The sequence below is a fragment of the Artemia franciscana genome, chromosome 7 (assembly GCF_032884065.1).
Source record: "Artemia franciscana chromosome 7, ASM3288406v1, whole genome shotgun sequence".
NCBI lineage: Eukaryota > Metazoa > Arthropoda > Branchiopoda > Anostraca > Artemiidae > Artemia > Artemia franciscana.
Genome location: NC_088869.1, coordinates 23,121,833 through 23,143,598, shown reverse-complemented (window position 1 = coordinate 23,143,598; position 21,766 = coordinate 23,121,833). Strand labels below are relative to the sequence as shown.

The window sequence follows — 21,766 nt, the reverse complement described above, 5'->3', positions numbered from 1 at the left end:
CTACTTCCCTTTTTAAGATTCAAAGCTGGTCGGAGGGCAACTAGCCCCCCACGCCCTTTTTTCCTCAAATACATCTGACAAAATTTTTGAGGTAGCCATTTCGTTCAAAATAGTTCAAAGATCATACATCAAAAACTCCGGGGTCGACACAGCCCCAGGGCCTAGGGACCAGGTTTGTAAGTTATTTCTTGGGGGCAAATATAGTTCTTACAGAAAGGATGCTCGTATCAACTTCGGAGAGGCCTAATTTAATTGTAAAATTAAAGTTCTAGTTCACCTTTTCAGAGTCAAAAGTGGTTGGAAGGCCCCTGGCCCCACACCCTCACCCCCACCCTTTTTCCACAAAAACATCCAACATATTTTGAGGTAGACGTTTTGTTCAAAATAGTTCAAACATCATATAACCAAAAACTCCGGGGTCCACAAAACCCCCCAGTGCCGAGGGAACGGGGATTGTAAGTTATTCCCTGGGAGCAAATATGGTTATTATAGAAGGGATGATCGTATAAACTTCAGAGATGGCTCATTTGATTGAATATTAAAAGTTCTAGCTCACTTTTCAGAGTCAAGAGGGATCAGAGGGCCACTAGCCCCCCCCCCTTTTCGCCAAATACACCTGGTAAAAAATTTCAGTTAGCCATTTTGATAAGAATAGTTCAAAGATCATGTAACACAAAATCCGGTGTCGACACAACCCCCCAGCACCCGTGGGCAGGGGTTGTATGTTATGCCATGGGGGGCAAATATGGTTCTCATAAAAGAAATGCTTGTATAGACTCCAGAGAGGCCTCATATGATTGGAAATTGAAGGTTCTAGTTCATTTTTTTAGATCTAAAGGAGATCGGACGGCAACTAATCCCCCATGCCCTTTTTTCCCAAATTCATCAGATGAAAATTTTGAGATAGCTATTTTGTTAAAAATAGTTCAAATGTTGGATGACAAAAGCTCCGGTGTCGACACTACCCCTCAGAGCCCGAGGACAGGTGTTGTAAATTACGCCCTGGGGGCATATAAGGTTCTTATGGAAGAGATGCTCGCATGAATTTCAGAGAGGGATCATTTGATTGAAAATTGAAAGTTCTAGTTAACTTTTTAAGAGTCAAAAGTGATCAGAGGGCAGCTATCCCCCCTCCCCCCATGCTCTTTTTCCCCAAATACATCAGATAAAACTTTGAGATAGACATTTTGTTAAAAATAGTTCAAAGGTCAGATAACAAAAACTCTGATGTCGTCACAGCCCCCCAAGGGCCTGGGGGTAGGCGTTGTAAGTTATGCCCTGAAGGTATTTATGGTTCTTATGGAAGGGATGCTCTCATAAACTTCAGAGAGGGCTAGTTCACTTTTTCAGAGTCATAAGAGATCGGAGGGAAAAATTTTGAGATAGCAGTTACGTCCAAAATAGTCAAAAATGAAGTAGTTAAAATAATTATGCCTTGGGGGTTGACAAAAACTCCCCCTGCTCACAGGACAAGGGCTGTAAGTTATGCAAGCTGTTCATTGTTCATATATAAGGTTTTTACCAAAGGGGTAATCGTCTAGACTTCAAAAAAGGCTCATTCGATTTAAATCAAAAGTTCTAGCTCCGTTTTTAAAAGTCAATAAAAATTTGTTTTTTTATTTATAAATGTTTCCGATCAAAATTTTGAGCTAGCCACTTTGTTCAAAATCGTCAAAATGTCAAACAGCTACTGTTGCGAGCTTGAATTCTTCTCTTAGCCCTGGAAAAAAGGACTGTAAGTTATACTAGCTGCCCATCGTTAACATATAAAGCTTCTATGATAGGCGTAGTCACATAAACTTTGGAGGAAGTTCATTCGACCGAAAATCAAAATTTATTATGTCAGTTTTAAGAATCAAAAGTGACCAAAAAGTAACAAGTCCCCCCGTGTGCCTTTTTTACCTACATGCACTTTATCAAAATTTTGAAATAGCCATTTCGTTCAAAATAGTCCAAACTTCAAATTACTATAACTTAGGGGTTGCGGAATCTTCCATGGCCCCAGGGCAAGGATTGTAGCTTATGTAAGGTAACTATTATTAGAATATAAGATTTTTGTGGGAGCGGTGGTTGCATTAACTTTGGAGGGGGCTCATTTGATCGGAAACTGAAACTTTTAGTTTTTTTTTAAGAGTCAAAAGTGATCAATATGCAACTAGCCCACGCCCCAATTTCCCAAAGTGCATCCGATCAAAATGTTGCTTATTGTTACTTTGATACCTTGTTTACTTTGATGCTTTCTCTACTTTGTTACTTTTTTACATTTATATTGTTATTTTGATACTAGTTTTGATACTTTGATGAACGTTTGATGTTGAAAAAAATGTTTGATTTTGAAATAAGGAATTTTTACAAACTTGAAATCTTTTGCAATCAAGAACAAACAAAAATTAATTAAAAAAAAAACTTTCCGAAAAAGAAGTTTTTCAAAGAAAAGTAAAAGCCATTTTCAACTTAAGATCAGCAGGTACAAATACCTGTTAACATTCAAACTCAAAAAGACCAGAAATTACTACTAACGAATAAATGAAACCCAAAACGAGAAGAATTTAAATGAACAATCATAGCAAAAAAAAAACATACCATAAGTAATAATATATATGAATAAATTAATCTTAAAGCGAGTAATCCTTAAACTGAATATGCAAATCAAGCTTAAACCGAAAAAAATATTTTGCTACTGAAGTATAAATGAAACCCAAAACAGAAACTAAATAAACAATAAATGCAAACAAACATACTATAGATACCAATATAAATGAATAAATAAATCTTAAAACGAGTGAAATTTAAAATGAATACGCAAATCAGGCTTGAAACGAACAAAAATCACTAAAAACAAGAGTTTGGGTAACGGCTCCTTCTCTCACTGTAAAAGTCTAAAACCTACTGCGCCATTAGCGCTTTACTTAAAGCGAATTATATTACAAATATTTCCTTTCGTACTTAATATTGAAAATAAACATTAAAATTACAATGAAATTTTGAACTGATGAGCTTTCAGCAATGAACATTATTATACATCAAATATTCAGTTTAATTTAATAGTTCTTTCTAAGATTGTTCAAGACGAATATAGTTTCACTACAAACAAAAGTTTGGATACTGCCCACTTCCTTAACTGTAAAAACCTAAAGCCTACTGGCTCATTGGCACTTCGCTGAAAGCGAATTATATTAGAAATGTTTTCTTTCCCAGTTCTTACAGCATTGAAAATTAAAATGAAAAATACAGTGAAAAAATCTTGAACTGATGGATCTTTCAACAATTATTATCACTACATATCAAAGTTTCAGTTTGACTTTGTTTATACTTTCCAAGACCGTACAAGACACATATAGTTCTCAGCGCCAATGACACAGTAGGTTTTAGACTTTTACAGTGAAAGGAGGCGATACCCAACCTCTTGTTTGTAGTGATTGTGTTGCGAGGGCAACATTTTGGTTTTGTCGCGGTTTTTTTTTCTATGCCGCCGATGTCGGCTTATTCCTGGAAACTGGTAAGGGTCTAACCTGTGCGGTTTTTACGGAAAGTGTGGACCTCATTTTGGAAACCTCCGCAGAACACTTGCCTGGGGCCAAAAAAGATGGTTTTTGCTTGTCCATGAGCCAGAGCCTATGGTGTGCGAAGTGAAGTGGAGTTATGTAGCCTATGTCAGAGAGGAGTATCTGAAGTTTTGCAGCCAAGCTTTCTTTCATCAAACCATTTTCCTGCTTTCGAGTGGAAAGCTCCGTTCTAGCAGGCAAGCAGGCAGGTGCCACTTTCAAATTGAAGATGGCCTAAAATCTATAAGTGTTAAATATATACGGCAGTTATCCGGCCCCATAGCCAATATATCTTCTTTGAGTGATAAAAGAAAAATTTACAGAAGCAAAAAAGCGGCATTTTCCCAAGGGTCCGAAAGTGCTGCCGTGATTTTCGCTGGGTTTATCATTTGTTTTTTCGGACTTGGGATTGAGGTAGAGAAATGTTATCAGATGTAGATCTTAAACTTTAAAAGTTCTGTCATTGCTAAAGAAATTGGAGCTTATCCTTAGCTCCTTTCTAAGTGGTGACGTTAGAAAGTTGGCCCACGGCAAAAAAAATCAACTTTTGAACTAAGACAGATAGAATTGTTTTTCGACGGCTCTTGATGAGCTGATCAAAGTGTATGTCATCCATTTTTTGATACAAAAATTCCTTCATGAGATATACTAGTTTGAAAGTTTCAAGGGGTCGACAACTTCAGTAGGAGGGTACACACTGAAACCAAAAAAAAGCCGATACCAATTGTGAGACATGTAGGGAAGTTGTAAGGAACGGTTAGCTCTTAATCATCTTCGGCAGTGAGGAGTTTGCAAATTTTGCTATTTGGTGTACCTATTATTTGTTTCCAGTATATTTGGTGATAAGACCGAGTCGGTTCCAGTGTAAAGACATGTGGGACACTTGTAAGTAATAATCGTCTGTTAGGCTACAATCATCTTTAGTGAAGAGGGGTTTGTAACTTTTGCTAGTTGGTGTAGCCTACCCATACTCACTGTAACCTAGAATTAAGTGTTTACGCAACGGGTACAAACGATAACGTAAAACAACAAGGCAGTTTCCTAATAATTAATAGAGTGTCATCTATGGTATTTTGATCCTGAAAAGTTACGGATAGCTTTATAATACCAACTAGATTATATAAAATATTGTTCCAAGTCTTGATCCGTCACGATGTCTACGATTGAAAAGGATAAAGTTCAACTGGCTGCAAAGTCAATTTAGTCCCTTCTTTCGATATTCTTTTGTTATTGTTGTTTATCAACGCTGAGGAATAGCCTTTGATCATGTGATTACTGATCGCGTTCTTCTTTGAACATAACGTTTTAAAGGCTTCGATAGGCTGACAACTTCAGCGTTTAACCAATAGCAAAGAAACGAAACCAAAGTGTTGCTCTCGCAACACTTTATTCGACGAAGCCGGACAAAGGTTGCCGCAACACTTCATGTTGCTCAGGCAACGTAGGTCTAGTTATTATTTGTTTTAAGCTTGATTTGCATATTCAATTTAAATTCCACTCGTTTTAAGATTTATTTGTTCATTTATATTAGTATCTATTGTATGTTTGCTTGCATTGATTGTTTATTTCATATCTATCCTTTTTGGGTTTCATTTATACTTCAATAGCAAAATATTTTTTTGTTTGAATTTTAACAGGTATTTGTAAAATGGCCTTTACTTTTCTTTGAAAAACTTCTTTTTCGGAAAGTTTTTTTTAATTAATTCCTAAGAAAACGAGCCACCGTTTTCTTTGTTTTGTCAGAGCTAATCTTATTAGACCAGTGGTGGTGCAATATCGACAGAAGACGGATCACACCACAGCTATTGCTGGTTTCCGCCATTTTTTTGCTACAAGATACCCATGTTAGCCCAGTTAGGACCAAATTTGACGGACGAATGTTCTGAGATGCTTGACCGGTTTAAAAATAAGGAAAAACTATTTCCGTAACCCCCGAATTTAACTGCTCCACAATGGCACACTTGTCCCTAAACACATACACAATCCTTAAAAAACAAATGATTATTAGAAAGATATTATGCAACAACTCTAATAATACATTATATGAAGTACATGTTAGAGGGTTGTAGGTGGGTCTTTTTGCGGAGACTGGGATCCCAGAAATTTCAAAAAGTGCATTTTAGGTCCAAATTTAAAAAAAAGTTCAATAAGAGGCCCTTCAAGTCAATACTGGGGCAGGAATTTATCACCTAAGCTTGTTTGGAGGAATATATTTAGACCGACCCGGCAATATTTGTGTCGAAGGGTTATAGGTAGATTACAGTAACAGTAAATTTTTAACAGAAAGCTGTAGTTTTAAAAACTGAAGCATTGTGATAATAAAAAGTTGAACTTTCTCATTAAGATTAGGCGGTTGAGGGAGGTACATATCTCTTCATATTTAGAAAAATATGTATACGATACTATAAGCGAAAAAACTGTGTACTTGAACATACAAGTTCAAGTTTTTCTGGAGTCCAAAAGTATATAAAAACAAGTTTATTTGGAATTAAACGAGCTTTTTTCTCAATTGTATTGTTCAATCCTTCTTGGTTTTCCTTCATACAATGCTATTCTCGACAAAGCTTTGAATCTCCCCTCCGATTCTTCCTCTTTGGAATCTGAATTTTTCCAATAGCACAGACTACTATTGTCGGTTTTTCTCTCTGTGTTACTAAAATTAATAAAATGGAAAGAAGTAAAACAGCTTCACGAAGAGGTTGGTGACATTTAGGAAATTATCGAGTTTCTGAATCTTATAAAGTCGAATATAAGCATCCGAGTACCTCGTTCATTTTCCTTAAAGAGTATATTAGACGAAATAATATTATTCTGTACCATACTGAAATATCAACCAGTTGAAGTAACTTATTTCTGCATCCAAATTTCAAGCAAGGGATTATTTCTTTTTTATTCGTCAGACAAAAGTAACGAAACCTTGTAATAACAATGATATCAAAATCTGGACTTCTCTAATTTGGCCTTTATCTCTTCAACCTTCCAAATAACAAATTATATTCAGCGAGACATTTCAAGTCTATTTCACCTTTCATTGAAATTTTGTGTTCATTCTTTCTTAGAATTCTTCTTTAGAAACAATTTTGTTTTTATCTTTCAGGTGCTGGTGCTGCCGAAGGCATAGCTATTGATCACCATTCTCGGGTGCTTTACTGGGTTGATTCTCAGTCAGCAAAGATTGAAGCGGCAAGTATTGACACCCAAGTAAGAAGAACAATAGTTAGTTCTAATCTTGTTAATCCAAGAGGGATCGCAGTTCATTCACGACGCGGGAAACTGTACTGGTCAGATTGGTACAGAGAAGAGCCAAAAATAGAGGTGTCCAACTTGGATGGTTCAGAAAGATCTACTTTTGTCAGGGAAGGTTTAAGTCTACCAAACTCACTGACAATAGATGACGAAAGAGATGAGTTGTGTTGGACAGATGCTGGCTACAACAGAGTAGGCAAGTGAAACCGATCGCTGTGATTTTTCCATATTTTTTGTGGTACCAATGGCAACTGAACGTTGTTTCTCCAATTTAGCATTTTAAAAGTTAAATTAGTTAATTCCACTTTTCATTTCTGTTCTTAAGAAATTTTACCGTCAAAGTACTTTTTCTAAGCAAGAGCAACAACCATAGAAGTGAAAAGTATTGAGAGCAAATATTGTATAAAGAAAAAATGTCACTCTAATATAATAACATCTAAAACCGTTAATTGATGCATTTGACGAGTGTTGGCTATCGCAGCAACTTTTCCTTTGATAACCTAGATAAAACAAAAAACACTCGAAAATTAGGTTCTGATGACGTACAGAAGCAATTTTACTGTAGCAATGCAGTAGGCTGTGCAAAAAGTGTGGTCCCAAACCTCTTTCTAGGGCTATAAAGAGAGAAAGGTCGAGATGGATAGGGCACGTTCTACGGATGAAGGATGACAAGCTTCTAAAGATTGCCCTTCTCAACCAATCGTATAGGCCCAAACGAAAAGCAGGTCGTCCCCTGTTAGGGTGGGAGGATTTAGTAAGGAAAGATTTGACGAAAATGGGAATATTCTGGGTGGGTGTAAAGAGGGAGACTTTGAATAGATTGGAATGGAAGAGAAGCGCCTGTAGATGTGCTGGTATCACGCGGCTTGGTGTTGCAGTGAGTTGTTAGTAGTAATAGAAGTAATACAGCAGCGATATAATTTTAAATTTAGCGACAATATTCAATAGATCATAACATGCAGGGATGTTACCACTACTCTCGTGCTAGCGACTTTTACTTGGTTGGATTTTCTGCCTGTTAGGACTTTACAATATGGGTATAAAAATTTCCACCATGTGAAGTTTATTCGCTCTTGTAAATAAATCGAAAAAGTATTTACATGGGCTAGTGCTTAAAACAGCTAAACAAAAATATCTGATATTCATTAGAGTATAGCTATTTAAATCCTGTTGCGATTTGTAAGCCACTATGTAAAAACGTGTTTCATTTTTTGGACAATCGACCCGACTATCTTTTGGTTATAAAACAAATACCAAAAATATCAAGCATTTTACTCGGTGATTCTATGTAATGTTAGCACAAAGTATTGTTGGTATTGAATCGCATGGTCGTAAAGTGTCAAAACACACTTTTTTTAACCACATTTTTTTTCTTTTGTAGCGTCAAAGCACGTGACACATTAATTAATTTATGTACTATTACTCACATAATGCAACATGAAATAACGGTGACATTCCATGATATTCGTATACCATAATAATATCCTACCATGATATAATTGCGACATACTTGAATATTTTTTTTCGGTGAGATGAGGGTTACATTCCGTATAACCAAGATTAAGCTGCGTATCTTCACTGTCACCTCTTTTATTTATTTTATCGAGTTTACTGATTTTACAGTCAAACCGGGCATTTGTTTTTATGTTTTTGCAGCATATTCCAAAGTATAATTGTTTGATTAATGCCACAGAAGATGGGTGATATACTGGGGCGGGAAACCTTTCTATTAACAGAGCGAATAAGCTATTTAATCTCTCTACTGAGAATTCGAAAATTTCAACATTTACAAATTACAATATGTCTAAATAATAAATATTGATTGTAATATATGTAATTTGCCAATGCATGAGCAAAAGACTCTGCTCATGTCAAGAATTACGCTTGAGAGAATACCTGACTGTGGTATAAACGACTTTTCTGGGTGGAATGTAAGCATCTTGTATATTTTTCCACAAACTGTAGGTTAGAATGAAACGTTTAAAGACTTGAAGCCTCGTTTTCTTAAGGTTTTCTTTATGTTTCTTTTCATTACAGAATGCATTGGAGTCGATGGAGAAGGAAGACGTTCACTTAATGTTAATGCAAAATATCCATTCGGCATCACAAATTATGAGGGACAGATTTACTGGACCGACTGGGAAGAGTAAGTAATTTTTCTGATGTTTGAAACGAAAAAAGCATGATTTTTGGTCGAATTTAATATATCACAATGATCACGGCCCTAGCCTACCACAAAGAAAATCTTAAACAGCTTCACTTAAGACTCAATGCAAAAAAAAATCTTGTCTTGCTCTTTTTACCGTGGTTATCATCTTCCCAGCGTGGCCCTCTGGTCTGAAATAACTTAAAAACCCTAACTGACATCTGATTTAGCACATAAAATACTTTTATGAGCCACAAATTTGCTCGTTTCGGAACTCCACTTGGGAAATATCAAATTGAGCCATATGGTTATAGTACTTGATGCATTTTATTTTGCTAGTTAATAATTAGAAAGAAATACATTTTTCTGGTACATTTTCATAGAAATGTTCAAATGTTCATAGCTCTCATTGAACCACTATGAAAACAAAATTTGATTCCACCTAAGAAATAACTAAAATTTGGATGCACTGGTTCTATGAAGAGTGACGTCAGTGATGTTTCTAAGAATACTCCTGATAGATTTTTTATAACGAAAATTTTTCTTTGGCAGGAAAAAAGTCTTAGTGGCGGATAAAAGTACAGGACTGTATAGCGGATCAATTGAAGTGCCATTTGGTGGCCACGGGAAACTGTACGGAATTGTAGCTGTACCAAATTCTTGCCCTACAGGTACGAGTTCTATTGTAAATCGAAACCTAAATTTAAGGTTCCAATTTAAAATTCTTTTCAGTTGATGAAACCAATTAAATTAGAACATCAACTGTAAACTTGACCGAAATAATTTTACTTCTACAGAGGAACAGCGTTTACACATTTCCTGCAGAAAATTATGCACTCTGAACTGATACCTTATACTTAAATTTATATTCCAGCTTTCTAGCTACTTTTGAAGTTGTGCTTAAATTCCCAGCTTAATTCAGGGCTTATAATGTTTTCTTTTTTTACGACTAAGAACTGAGTAAGATTAGCGTGCTCAGAATGGCATCCGCATCTGATAGGCTACTCGCAAGCAAAAACAGAGAGATCTGGTCAAGACATTAGAACCTGTAGGGTCATGAATGGTATTACGTAAACCTGGCCTTTGTCAGTTTTCAAGTCGTAAACTAACATTAAATAATTGAAGTGTTTCGAATAATTAATCAATTAATTAAATAATTAATAATCTTTCGCATCCTTCTTCCTAACCAACCTCGTTCTTTCCCTAGGAATTTTTGTATTATACTATATTTGAAGTCAACCTCTTTATTTATTTTTTTTTATTTTCAGTACTAATGTTTACAAGCATCCATTCTGAAATTTTACTTTTCAAAGTCTTTTTTATAATCCTGAAACTTAAATTATCTTATGTTGACAGAAGGATTGCGTCTCTATCAATGAATTATGAAAAAATCGACATAAATATGGTTGATTTTAAAACAAATTAAAGCAATAAGTACAATAACTAGTACACTTAACTTTTGAGAGAAATAATGCAGCTTTTACAAAGTTTTCCACAAGACTTCATTATTTTCCAGAGACTAACCCTTTTCATTTTCCCATCTATTTTAGGGTTGTGATTTGCCACCACCTTTGAGTTCTGAAGCTCTTATCAAAAATTTATAAGTTTATTCTCGTCATAGCTTTTCAATTTTAAGCTTAATATGGATAACAGCTGCCATTCTTGAATAAGAGTCAAATTACAACTTCTTTTAATTTAGAAATTTTAATTATAAAAGCGTTTTTTAGTTTTGGTTACTAGTGGCAGTGGTTCGCTATTTAATATATTGCAGCTATTGCTACAATCACGACCAGCCGAAACATAATGCAAGTTGTGGCTCTGATAAAATGTCCTTAATGGGCATTAAATATAAATACATCTATCTATTATTACTGCTTACAAATGAAATCTTTTAAGAGAAATTTCAAAGGCACTTTATATACTCCCTCCTTGTTTACAGATATCGGTATAAGCGTTTATATAGCGTTTACAAGCGGTATAAGCGTTTTTATGCTCTTATTTTCTAGGTGATGGTCCATGCACACAAGACAATGGAGGTTGTGGCTCTAATAAGTTGTGCACAACCAGCATTCAGTTTGCACGTGTCTGCCTATAATTACTGCTTAGAAACTGAAGCTTCTGTGAAAAATAAGGAAAAACTATTTGTTAAATTTAGATATTTTCATAGGTGTCAATAAATCAAACTAAATGGGTATTGTGAAATTTATGTGTCAACTCTCACACTATAGCAGTTATTTTCAACGGAGTAAAAACTGAATTTGAAAATTAATCAATCGATAAATTAAACTAAGATATTTTTTCTTTTACTTGTTTAAAATAGTTCTTAAATAGACTTCAGAAAGAATGATGACCATTTTAATCCCACCACTTCCCCTGGCAGCTTCCCATACTTAAGCTATGCAACATCCAGTATAATAAACCATAACAATGAAGACTATACAACAATGCAAAGACCAGGAACTAACACAAAAAATCCTAAAGTTGCCTTTTTTTATTATTATAAATAATAAGCTATTATTATAGCTCTAAGTTATATTGATACAGTTATATATTGATTACTATATCACTAAGTTAATTGATACAGGGGTGCCTGTTAACATTATTAAAAGATTTTGACTTGATGCCTTTTTTTATGTTCTTTACGAATATAATAATCGTTTCTACCCCAAATTCAAATTTAAAAACTTTTTGACCTAATCTAAACTAACCTTATTATAAATAATAAACGCAGCTATTATTATAAATAATAAATCCTAAGGCTGCCTGTGCTTTTCAAATGTAGCTCTGTATCACTATTCCGCTTATGGGACCAGTTTTTTGTGTAATTTACTTATTCGATTCCATTCACGTGACGCTCTACATTTCTAGTAACTTTGATCAAAACGAAAGCTCTTGAGTTGTAAGACCCCAAATAATGCAGTAGAAAATTGTGTTTGTAATTTACCACCAGTGAATTTTAGTGGCATCAGCAATTGGCGTTGGTAGCTCAGCAATTTGTCCATAAGAGCATGATTTTCTGAAGTTCATAATTTTCATTGCTAAGCATTTTTAACAATAAGCACAAACGGGACAGCCAACCATAGAGTTTCAAATTAACACAGCAATAAACGGAAACGAAATCGAATTTTACAAATCAATGAAGAATACTTCCTTGGAGCAATTTATTTCCGTCATATTAAAGAAAATACAAAAACATATGAAGAACCAATTTGCTAAACAAATATTCAGAAGCTAATTTTTAATTACCTTGTAATAATTTCTGCACTATTTTGAAACTTTTTCTATTTATCTCTTGTGCAAGTACTGTCATAGACTAGCCTTTTATTCCTTTACCCCAACTCAGGCATATACCCAGGGAGGATTTCTTCAAGTCCAAAAAATTCAGAATTCTAACAATTTTTCTACTTCAATAATACCAGCATCATGAAAAGATCATACAAGCTGAGACTTGGATGTTCGTGGTGTAAAATAATTGGCTAGTTTTTTCAACAACCACTGAAAAGAAGAAATGGATGGTGCAAGGGTTCATTTCAGGTTTATTCTTTATACAGCATGGTAACAAGCAGTAAAAACGTATAAAGAAGGCGCTGAATAATTTTGATGGTATATTATTATGTATTTGATGGTGTCTCGTGTAAGCCACAAAATTCCAAAAAGGCTTTAAATTAAAATTAAGAGCCTTGAAATTAAAAGGCTTAAAAACGGCTTAAAATTACTTCATCCCTCAAACAAAACCAAATTTCTTTTTGTAACATTATTAAAAATTAAGATTTCACATTCATAGAAAAATTAATAAAAATTTACTTGTCGTACATTAACATTCATTCGATTGTTATTCAAATAGGAAAGAGTTCTACCATGGGAATCACAGGATAGCCAAGTTTGTTTTTCAGACTTTAAGATCCTAGGCACACCGTGGTAACAAAGTCTGCTTTCTCTACTCATAATTAAAAAATCCCCGCTTTCTAATTTGATAATAGAGGGGTCTTCTTCTTTTGTCAATCCTCCTAGGAGAAATAGCGCAGATTGACCGAAGCTGCAAAATAAGAAAAAGAAAAGGGATTACAAGAAAACTTACATATACATATTTTTTCTCGTTGTTGAAATTAGTTTCTTTGAGTAAAATTTTTATAAGGAGTCAATAAACATTATTCGTTCCTGGAAAAGCTACAGTTTCCTTAGAAATAATACCAAGTTCCCAACAAAATAAAGTATATCATAAAACGATTAATCAGACACAGTCTTTGACTTCATTAAAATATACATTGGCGAAAGTAGGGATTTGTTAAGGAAAATCTTTCGCACTTAAGAAGGCAGTGTGCTTAGGAGGACATTACGCCTGTTAGACTTGTTACATAATATTAACTAACCAAATCAGATGGGATCTCAAATCGTACCAGAAGTTGTATTATATTTTTTTTTGTTACTATTGATATCTTTTTTTTTACTTTACTATTGTTTTTTGTTTTTTTTTTAGCAAAAGTTAAGTCAGATCTGCAACCTTACTATGTCTAATCCTTTGTGAGAAACATTCAAACAATTGCTTATGATTTTGTTTTATCTACTGTCTTGAAGGAAAATAATAACAAACAATTAATTTCCATTAATTATAATTCAGTTTTGAAACCCACCTACGTTTAGTGGCCATTAATGTTAACAATTTTCAATATTGAAGGAGAACATTTATTTCAAAATGAGTTCTCAGAAGCTCCAATGACCAAAATGGCGTTCACGTCATACGAACATAAAGATTATAAATATAAAGCCAAAAAAATGGTGAAATAGACATCATAAAACAAGACGCATTCTTTTAGACGTTACAAGCCTACATCGGGATTGCACCCTAATGTCAATCAGGGTGCAGCCCCAGGACCTGGGGATCAACAGATTGGTAGGTCTTGTGGATTTAAATCGCTTTCAAATTTAACCAATTTCACTTTGAATTCTACACATTGGGCCCGGGTGATTGGTCCAAAAATTTTGTTTCTAGAAGGTATTAAAAATTGCCAATCAAGATATTCCTCATGTCAATCAGCATGCAACCCAAGGTCACTGGAAATGAACAGATTCGTAGGTTTTACGGATTAAAATCACTTTCAAAATAAACTAATTAATATCTTCTGATTTATCTTCATGGTTCAAAGTGGCAACACTGACGATAATACGGTACTGCCCAAAAAACATCATAATCTTGCAACGACCAAAGGAAAAATCTGGAAAATAGCGCTTTTTACGTGGGAATTACCTATCATCGGTGCAGGAGAAAAATAATCAGTTTTAATTTGATGTCCTTGGTGCTTTAAGAACGCAAAATTTTATTTAAGTACTGAACCGTTATTTTCTTGCATAATTGGCTTTTTTTAGCATAAGTTTAACCAGGAATTCCATATTTTAAGTGAATTAAGTTAAACGGTACCTTTTAAGGAGTTTATTATGTGACAGTAAGCTTATAAGTAGCAATTTTAAGCCAAATCATGTGATGATTACTAGGCTAGCAGTCTCGGGGATCGAAAAATGTAAGCTCAAAAAGTAGCCAAAAGTAGCCCAAAGTAGAAAAAAGAACTTTGATCACAACTAATGAATTAAAAGAATTGGCTTTTTAATGCTGATTCCAAATATATAAAATTCAATAGGTTTAATGTTACCCAACAAAAGCTACGAGCCTTAGAATACTTGCCTGATTTTCGAAAAAGGGGGTAAACATCCCCAAAAACCCATGCGATCTTAATGAAAATCCCACGAATAGATTTAGCATATCAAAGAACCCTAATGTAGATGTTTCACACAAAATCAACAAAAATGGGAAATTTAGCATTTTTTCCGGAAAAAAATAACGGATATGTATTATTTGTTGTTTCTTTTTCTCAGGGATGACCGTATCAAACTAATGGTCCTAGAGGATTGGGAGAGGGTCATTCGAACCGAAATTGCAAATTCCAGTGTCCTTTTTCAGTGACCAAAAATGTTTTGCCGCGGGATAGTGTCGTTTTCCGCCATTCTGTGGCATAAAACTACGATTTTGTCCCCAAGAAGGGACAAAATTGCAATTACAATTCTGAGATTGGACAATTCTGCAAATTGGGCCTTGGTGATGGTTCCAAAAAGTTTTCTTCTTAGAAGGTTTTGAAAATCACCAATCAAGAGATTCCTGATGCTAATCAGGGTACAACCCAAGGCCCTTGTATATTTTTGTACTATCCTTCACATTGCTCTAATTTAAAACACGGTCAAAAGCTACATACAATAATGTCAAACTATAAACTCATTAACCTTTAACCTTAACCATTAACCTTATATTGAGGCAAACTAGTTTAAATGCAAAAGTTTACTGCCTATAACACTAAGAGAATTTCAGAGAGAAAAAAAGAAAGAGCGACAATACTGGCCACTACCTAATACCAATGTACTCCACTCGGCAAATGAGGGTATAAAAGATTTCCTATACCTGTCATGGGTGGACTCCAGATGGCAAATAACAGGATTTTTTTTTCGTAAATTTATGGTAATTATACGGCAGAGAAGAGGGGGGTGGTCTGATGGGGAAAAAGATACAAAAAACCTGCAATCTCACTCTCATGACACATTTAGAACGTGAAAACAGCATCAGAAAGCGCAAGAGTCAAAACGATGGCAAAATTCGGAAGAAAAGGATAATATTTTGATTGGTGACTGATCGAAGGAGAGAGAATAATACCCTCCTGCGATTATTCTGAACAGAAGAATCACCCTTTCCCCGCAAAATTTTTGTTGTAAAAGACTACTTCTTAGAGTTTGGAGCCCTCCTCCCAGAAATAATTCTTCCATTCTTCCATAAGGCCATCCTTCACCTGAGGGTTCATCCTCTGGAAACCTATGGGGCATCCTAGCCCAAGCAAAAAAAAAAATAGGGTCTCGTTTTTAATTGACAAAGACAAAAAATTGGAAATGACAAATATGTGAGGCCACTCAGCGAACCACATAGAGGCGGCACAAAATTCGCATAGTTAAAAGATCTGTGTAATCAGACGTCATTTTTCAAACTATTTGATACTAAATTGAGGTCTTTTTTATTTCGGAAAACGTAGAAATGATATAAAATTGTTCAAAATATTATCAAAACTATTCATGGACGTAGAGTTTGACAGAAAGTCAAACTTTGGCGTAAAGAACGAGAGGTAAAGGAGGGAGTAGTCCCCTCATATACGGAATAGTTTCTGTTTCTTTGAGTTTTTACGTTGCTCCTTACTTTCAGCTGAAAAAACTTGCATTTTTTATTTAATTTCTGATCGTTTTCAATTCATACCCAGGCATAACCAAGATATGATGCGGGGTACTGACCCTACAAATTCTTGATTTCTTGCTGATAAATTGCGTATATCAACAGTTGTAAATTGAGTCGGAATTTTTAATTTTTTCCACTTAAGAAATAAAATGTCGGGTTTTAATTGAAATTTTGAGCACAATTTGAGCATTTGGTCAAAATTTTTGATGAACAGTAATTTTCTTGAATAAGTCCTAAATAACACTCTTACTACAGAATTCTGGGTGGATGGAAAGGGATAACATTGTTCGCATGGATGGTAATTCTGCCTGACTTTTTATCTTCTACACGGCTGGGGCCATCACAATCTCTACAATAGGGTTTTATGATGCTTAAATATAGCGTAAATATAGATTTAAATACATAGAAACAATACATAAAGAAAGAAAAAGAGAAATATTAATATTGAAAACCAACGAAAATAAAACTCCAGACCAGCACAAAAATATGATTCTTTTGAGGTGTCAATTGCTGTTTAAATTCCTTTTTTAGAGTTTCGGTTACTATCGGGCCGAGTCACTCTTTATTTGCAGCTCGTTACCACGAACTGTTTGATTTAAATGCCAACCTACAACGACTGTTAAGAGACGGAGAGAAAGAGACAAAAAAAGAAAAAAACCTTTGGTCAATATTGGGTGCACATAATTTGGGCGTATATGATTTAAACTACTAAAGGCAAACATAAAGAATAAGAATAATGAGCCTTAGATCGTTTGCACGTCAAATTCATGGAAGGCTACAAAAGCAGAAATTTAAATTTTTTCTGTATTACTTTTTCATTCCAAACTTTTTATTTTGTATCACTTCCTCTCTTTCACTTATTTCGGATATATTTTAAAATATTCCTAACAGTTAATCTTGTTTTATAATATTTGGACTAATGTCAATCTATAGTTTTAATTTTTCCTGGAAAAGTCATCAATTCTTGAAGAAGAAGGAGAAAAAACGACAGCCACAACAACAAACCAACTTTGAATCTTAGACTGTGTCCCAATTTTAGACATTTTAAAAAACAAATAATAAAAATCTATAGTAAGGTCGTGTAAATCTCGATTGTGAACTTTAGAAGTATGTACTTGATTTCGTGATGACCATTTTATCAATAAAAAATAATTGCACTTACTAATACTAGCCGAGCATAATCATATTTTAATGTAAATCCGTTAAAAGTATTAATTATGTCTCAAATGATTTAGCGACAAGTAGTGACTATTACTTAGCGACTGCATGTAGGACTAACGAAAATATTTCAGAAAACCTTTACCTAATAGAGAAAAGAGGAGCATCTTTGTTTAATTCTGAATGATATGTATGCCCACTTAGAGTTGAATTCATATGGTAGTAATTTATAATCCCTGCTTCAGCTACAAAGTTGTAAAATCCTAGTATTTCAGCAAGTTTCTCAATGAGACGCTTCAAATCTGGAGGAAAATGTGAACGATTATCATCTCGGTAAACCTACAGGAAAGTATAAACTTGGAAAAAGAGCGATTTGCTAAAGATGAAGAGTGAAATAGAATGTATCTCGATTTTAATTTAAAAAGTCAAGAAAGGAAATAATATTTAACAGGGACGTTGAATGTACACCGGTACAGTCTTTTTTTTCTTCTTCTTCTTTTTTTTCTTCTTCTTTTTTTTATCACACAATATCAAACTTTTTTTGTTTCAAAGGAAGGTTTTAGTAATGACACCTGTTCCGACTTTTCTTTATTTTTTGTTATTATAATAAAACATGTAAAAACATTTCGTAAATATGCTCATGTAAATTGGCGGTAGAACAATAAATTGGAATCAGGACTATCAAGAATATCCTTAAAACTGGCATCAGCAAAGGAATCTAAAGTCTTCCCAACTCCTAAAACAATTCCACTGTCGTTTCATTTATGAAATACATCAGAATTTAATCCTAGGTTGCCATTTACTACGCAAATATACCCATTACTTGAACTTTTGGCAAATCTCAGATTCAAAACAAGCAAAGTCTCTTACAATATTACTAGTCAGAAACTTTTTCTTGGTGGATACGTTAACCATGCCTAAATTATCACAATTTTACGTCTTTGCGGGCTTTTGTAACAACAAACAATAAGCGTTGTTGGTGACGTTCAAACAGCAATGCCTAATCGATTAGTTCTGTTAATATTTAATACTGATTCATTATTTAACAGTAGGCAACTGTGAGGAAAGGGAAGATATCCCTCTTCCCCCACCTTGAAAACAAGAAGACATTAAAAAGTTTATAAAAACTAATAGACTCCCATTTAAACCTTAGTAAAAAGAAAGCCCTTAATATCGCCCCCCCTTCCCCCGGAAGATTTTTTGACGGTTGTTATGACCTGAACCTACAAGCGTATTTGACAAGGCAACCCTTATCTCAAATATTCGAATGTTCAGTTTTTTAACTACAGTAGACAGTAGAACAATAATTAGCAATATCTACTTAAGCCCCTTGTCTTGAATTCTTTCAGAATAGACGCAGGAAGGTATTTTTCACACAAACAAGAGTGTAAAATCAGGTAAATGTACATAAACCCATAACAGGAGGAAGGGGATTGGGAAAAGTTCCTCAAAACCCCAGAAAATAGGCGAATAAAACTCAAAATATGGGGAAAAATCTAAGCATCTAGACATTTCATAAGAGCCCTGACCTGAAAGTCTTCTGCATACATTCCTGTATGGCATCATATGAAGGAGGAAACACAATTAATCAATACATCTACTCGCTTAAAACCTTTACTTTAAGGAAACTATCTGCTAGAATATGCTAAGAAGCGCTTCCCGTCTCAACACATACGATATTTTTTAGAGGGATTTGATGCCTCTAAGATTTCGTGCTGTAGTCTAGTTACTGTTACTTGGCTACTTTGGCATTTTTCTTGTTCCTCAATATTCCCTTCTCTCCTCCTGCTTCTCAATTTACGCTTCTTTCTTACTCTATTTCTCTTCCCATTACTACAATTAATTATCCTTGACACACACCTCTTCAGCTTTGAGTTTTTAAACGGTGTAAATGGTAAAACGAAAAAAATAAGTGCACTTAGATTGACCAAAATATCACTTAGCATATTTAAATTAATACATCAAAAACAAATGAAGGTTTTCTCCAAGATAGTTTGCCTTAAAAAGTGTCTTAACGTAATCAAAAAGTCTTACTATAGTTTTGAACTACTAACAACGCTGGTCTGTTAAACCTACACGGAGACAAACTTTTGATATTCACTGGAAACATTAAACCATTGATTGAAGCTAAACAAAAAGAAACAAAATTTGTTTCCTTTACCAGGGGACTTAGCCGAGCGGTTGGCACACTAGACTTGCAATCCAATGTTCTTCGAGACAAGGTTTTAAATCATTACATCTTCAATCATTTCGCTTGGGGCGGGGCTCAGTGGTGTAACTCCGCAAGCTCAGTCACTGTGAGCCGGGGAACTTTCAGTAAAATAAATTCCCATGTAATATCTGAATTTCAGATGACATGTGTGGCGAAAAAACGCCTAGTCCTGCTCCAAGCAAAAGTAAGCACAGGGGCCAACATACCTCATTGTAAGCCAGGCCATGTAAATTATCTAGAACCAAGGTTTGAGTTGTTTAAATATGACTTAGCCGGTTAACTAATATATAACTTGACGCGTCTGAAAATGCCAATAAGACTAGCGTAGTATAGAAATCAATTTTTCACATTGGATGAATATGTGGCTATGATTTTGAAAAGGATTGGACTACCATTTTTCAGTATAAAAAAAAATAAACAAATAATAATAATAATAATGTACGTGTTGATGCTTCCAGGCTTTAACAACCCCTTCCACCGGTCATCTAACGAAGTCTGTCGATGGTGCTTGAAACTAACTGGAAAGAAATAAATTGATCTTTCAAGCCACCTTTTTCGTCGGTCTTAAGGCTTGGTCAAATTAAGGGTGGTTAAGAAGCCACGTATTATGTCATTAGGCTACAACAACACATTAAGGAAATGAACAAAATGATTGAATTGTATACATTTTAAACATACAACCTTTGTATCCCAATCATGATGATAGCCAATTGTCGCCCAGCGTAGTCTTTGATAATCAACCCTGAAATATAAATCCAAAAGTAAATAATAAAACTTGTCTCAATTACTTCAATTAATATCAGGTGATCTTCAACTTTTTCACCGAGTACATTGGGTTATAGCACTTGGTGCATCGTACTTGTAGCGATGTAGTAAACGGATTACAAAAGTGTTTTCAGAAAAGTTTACTAAAATTGTAACATTATTTCAGCGTGTTTCCTAGATTACGCACATTTGGAACTTAGTCATAAATCAAGTTTTCATCTTTTTTTTTGCCTGCCCATCAAAAAGTCCTCTTTAAGAGTTCTCCTCTGTTAACCTCTTTGGTTCCTTTTCTTTTGTATTCCCAATCTGGCAACTGTAAGCACCAATTAGTAGAGCTGCATGAAGCAGAGCGGATATACTTTCCTTTTCAGCAAGGGAATCTGAAAAAACGCAATACAAAACAATGGTACCAACAAAAAGTACCCGATTTCAGTCTTGATAAAACGTTAACAATTTTGGAACAGAAAGTAGAATCATTAGAAAATTTCTTAACATACCAGTATATTCCAGACCATGATTTCAGTTTTAGAGCCAAAAAGTTAACTTTTACCCACCAAGTAAAACCATGAGAAATTTTCAAATTTACCCGAATATCCAAAGCCATTATTTCAGTTTCCGACTCAAAAATTTAATTTTTGGCGCACCAGATAAACCTTGAGAAAATTTGCAAACTTAACTGTATATTCAAGGCTACCACTTTACTTTTCGAGTATTTTTGGTGCACCAAGTGAAACCATGAGAAAAGTCAAACTTACCCGTATTTTCAAGGCCCTTTTTTTAACAAGCACCAAACACAATTTCTTTAACTATACAAGATTTAAAATCACTAATTCTGTACACAAAGTTAGCCTTTCCAGTATTTATCTTGCGTTACCATTTTCACATGTGGTTTGACAAGACTCTGAGTAAGAAGAGCCCTAAAATCATCGTTCGTGTCACCTTTAGACTTTAAGGGTCGAGAAATGTGACCAGAACAAATTCAAGAGAGACTACAGTTTAGAAGAAAGAGTCAGTATGAGAATGAGATACTGGTCAAACGTCAAATAGTGGTTCTTTCTTCGGGAAGAAACCCATCAAAACAACTGAAAAATTTGCTAAGATTATTACAAATTCAATATCCCCTTTCTTGGTTGACCATTTCAATCTGGTTACAACCCTTTTTGTCCACAGCCTTCCACCTGTAAACGACCATAGTAGAGCTAAGTCAATAGCATTTCTCAGAATATTTTCAGTCACTTCACGAATGCGTTACATTTCATTCATCAGCGCAAGAGATATCAGTTTTGCAACCAGTGCCAGCCGTGATGCCAATAGTGTGGGTCTTGTAGCCCATGGTCTCTCACGGACTACCTGTGACAGATCACAGACTTCTACAAATTCTAACCTCACCGGAATTTGTGCTGCAGGGTGACCAGAACTATGACCAGAACGGC

At 34.7% G+C, this 21,766-nt stretch overlaps 2 protein-coding genes across 12 annotated transcripts in view; one reads left to right on the top strand and one right to left on the bottom strand.

Annotated features, from left to right (window-relative positions):
- Positions 1 to 11,139, top strand: part of LOC136029006 (nidogen-like) — a 258,905-nt gene extending 247,766 nt beyond the window's left edge. For both annotated transcript variants that reach the window (XM_065707012.1, XM_065707011.1), the window contains exons 21-24: positions 6,643 to 6,987; positions 8,829 to 8,937; positions 9,490 to 9,608; positions 10,944 to 11,139. In XM_065707012.1, the coding sequence (XP_065563084.1) occupies positions 6,643 to 6,987; positions 8,829 to 8,937; positions 9,490 to 9,608; positions 10,944 to 11,032 (662 nt within the window). In that variant the 3' untranslated portion in view covers positions 11,033 to 11,139. The remainder of the gene's footprint in view (positions 1 to 6,642; positions 6,988 to 8,828; positions 8,938 to 9,489; positions 9,609 to 10,943) is intronic.
- LOC136029010 (nucleic acid dioxygenase ALKBH1-like) overlaps positions 1,588 to 21,766 on the bottom strand; it is a 92,811-nt gene continuing 72,632 nt past the window's right edge. For 4 of the 10 annotated variants that reach the window (XM_065707026.1, XM_065707024.1, XM_065707023.1 and 1 more), the window contains 3 exons: positions 20,250 to 20,310; positions 17,502 to 17,695; positions 12,084 to 12,973 (listed from right to left, as the gene is read on the bottom strand). In XM_065707026.1, coding sequence (XP_065563098.1) covers positions 12,727 to 12,973; positions 17,502 to 17,695; positions 20,250 to 20,310 — 502 coding nt within the window. In that variant the 3' untranslated portion in view covers positions 12,084 to 12,726. Of the gene's footprint in view, positions 1,721 to 12,083; positions 12,974 to 13,351; positions 14,151 to 17,501; positions 17,696 to 20,233; positions 20,311 to 21,766 lie in introns of those variants that run through there. The other 6 variants (XM_065707027.1, XM_065707022.1, XM_065707028.1 and 3 more) reach the window with 6 other exon arrangements.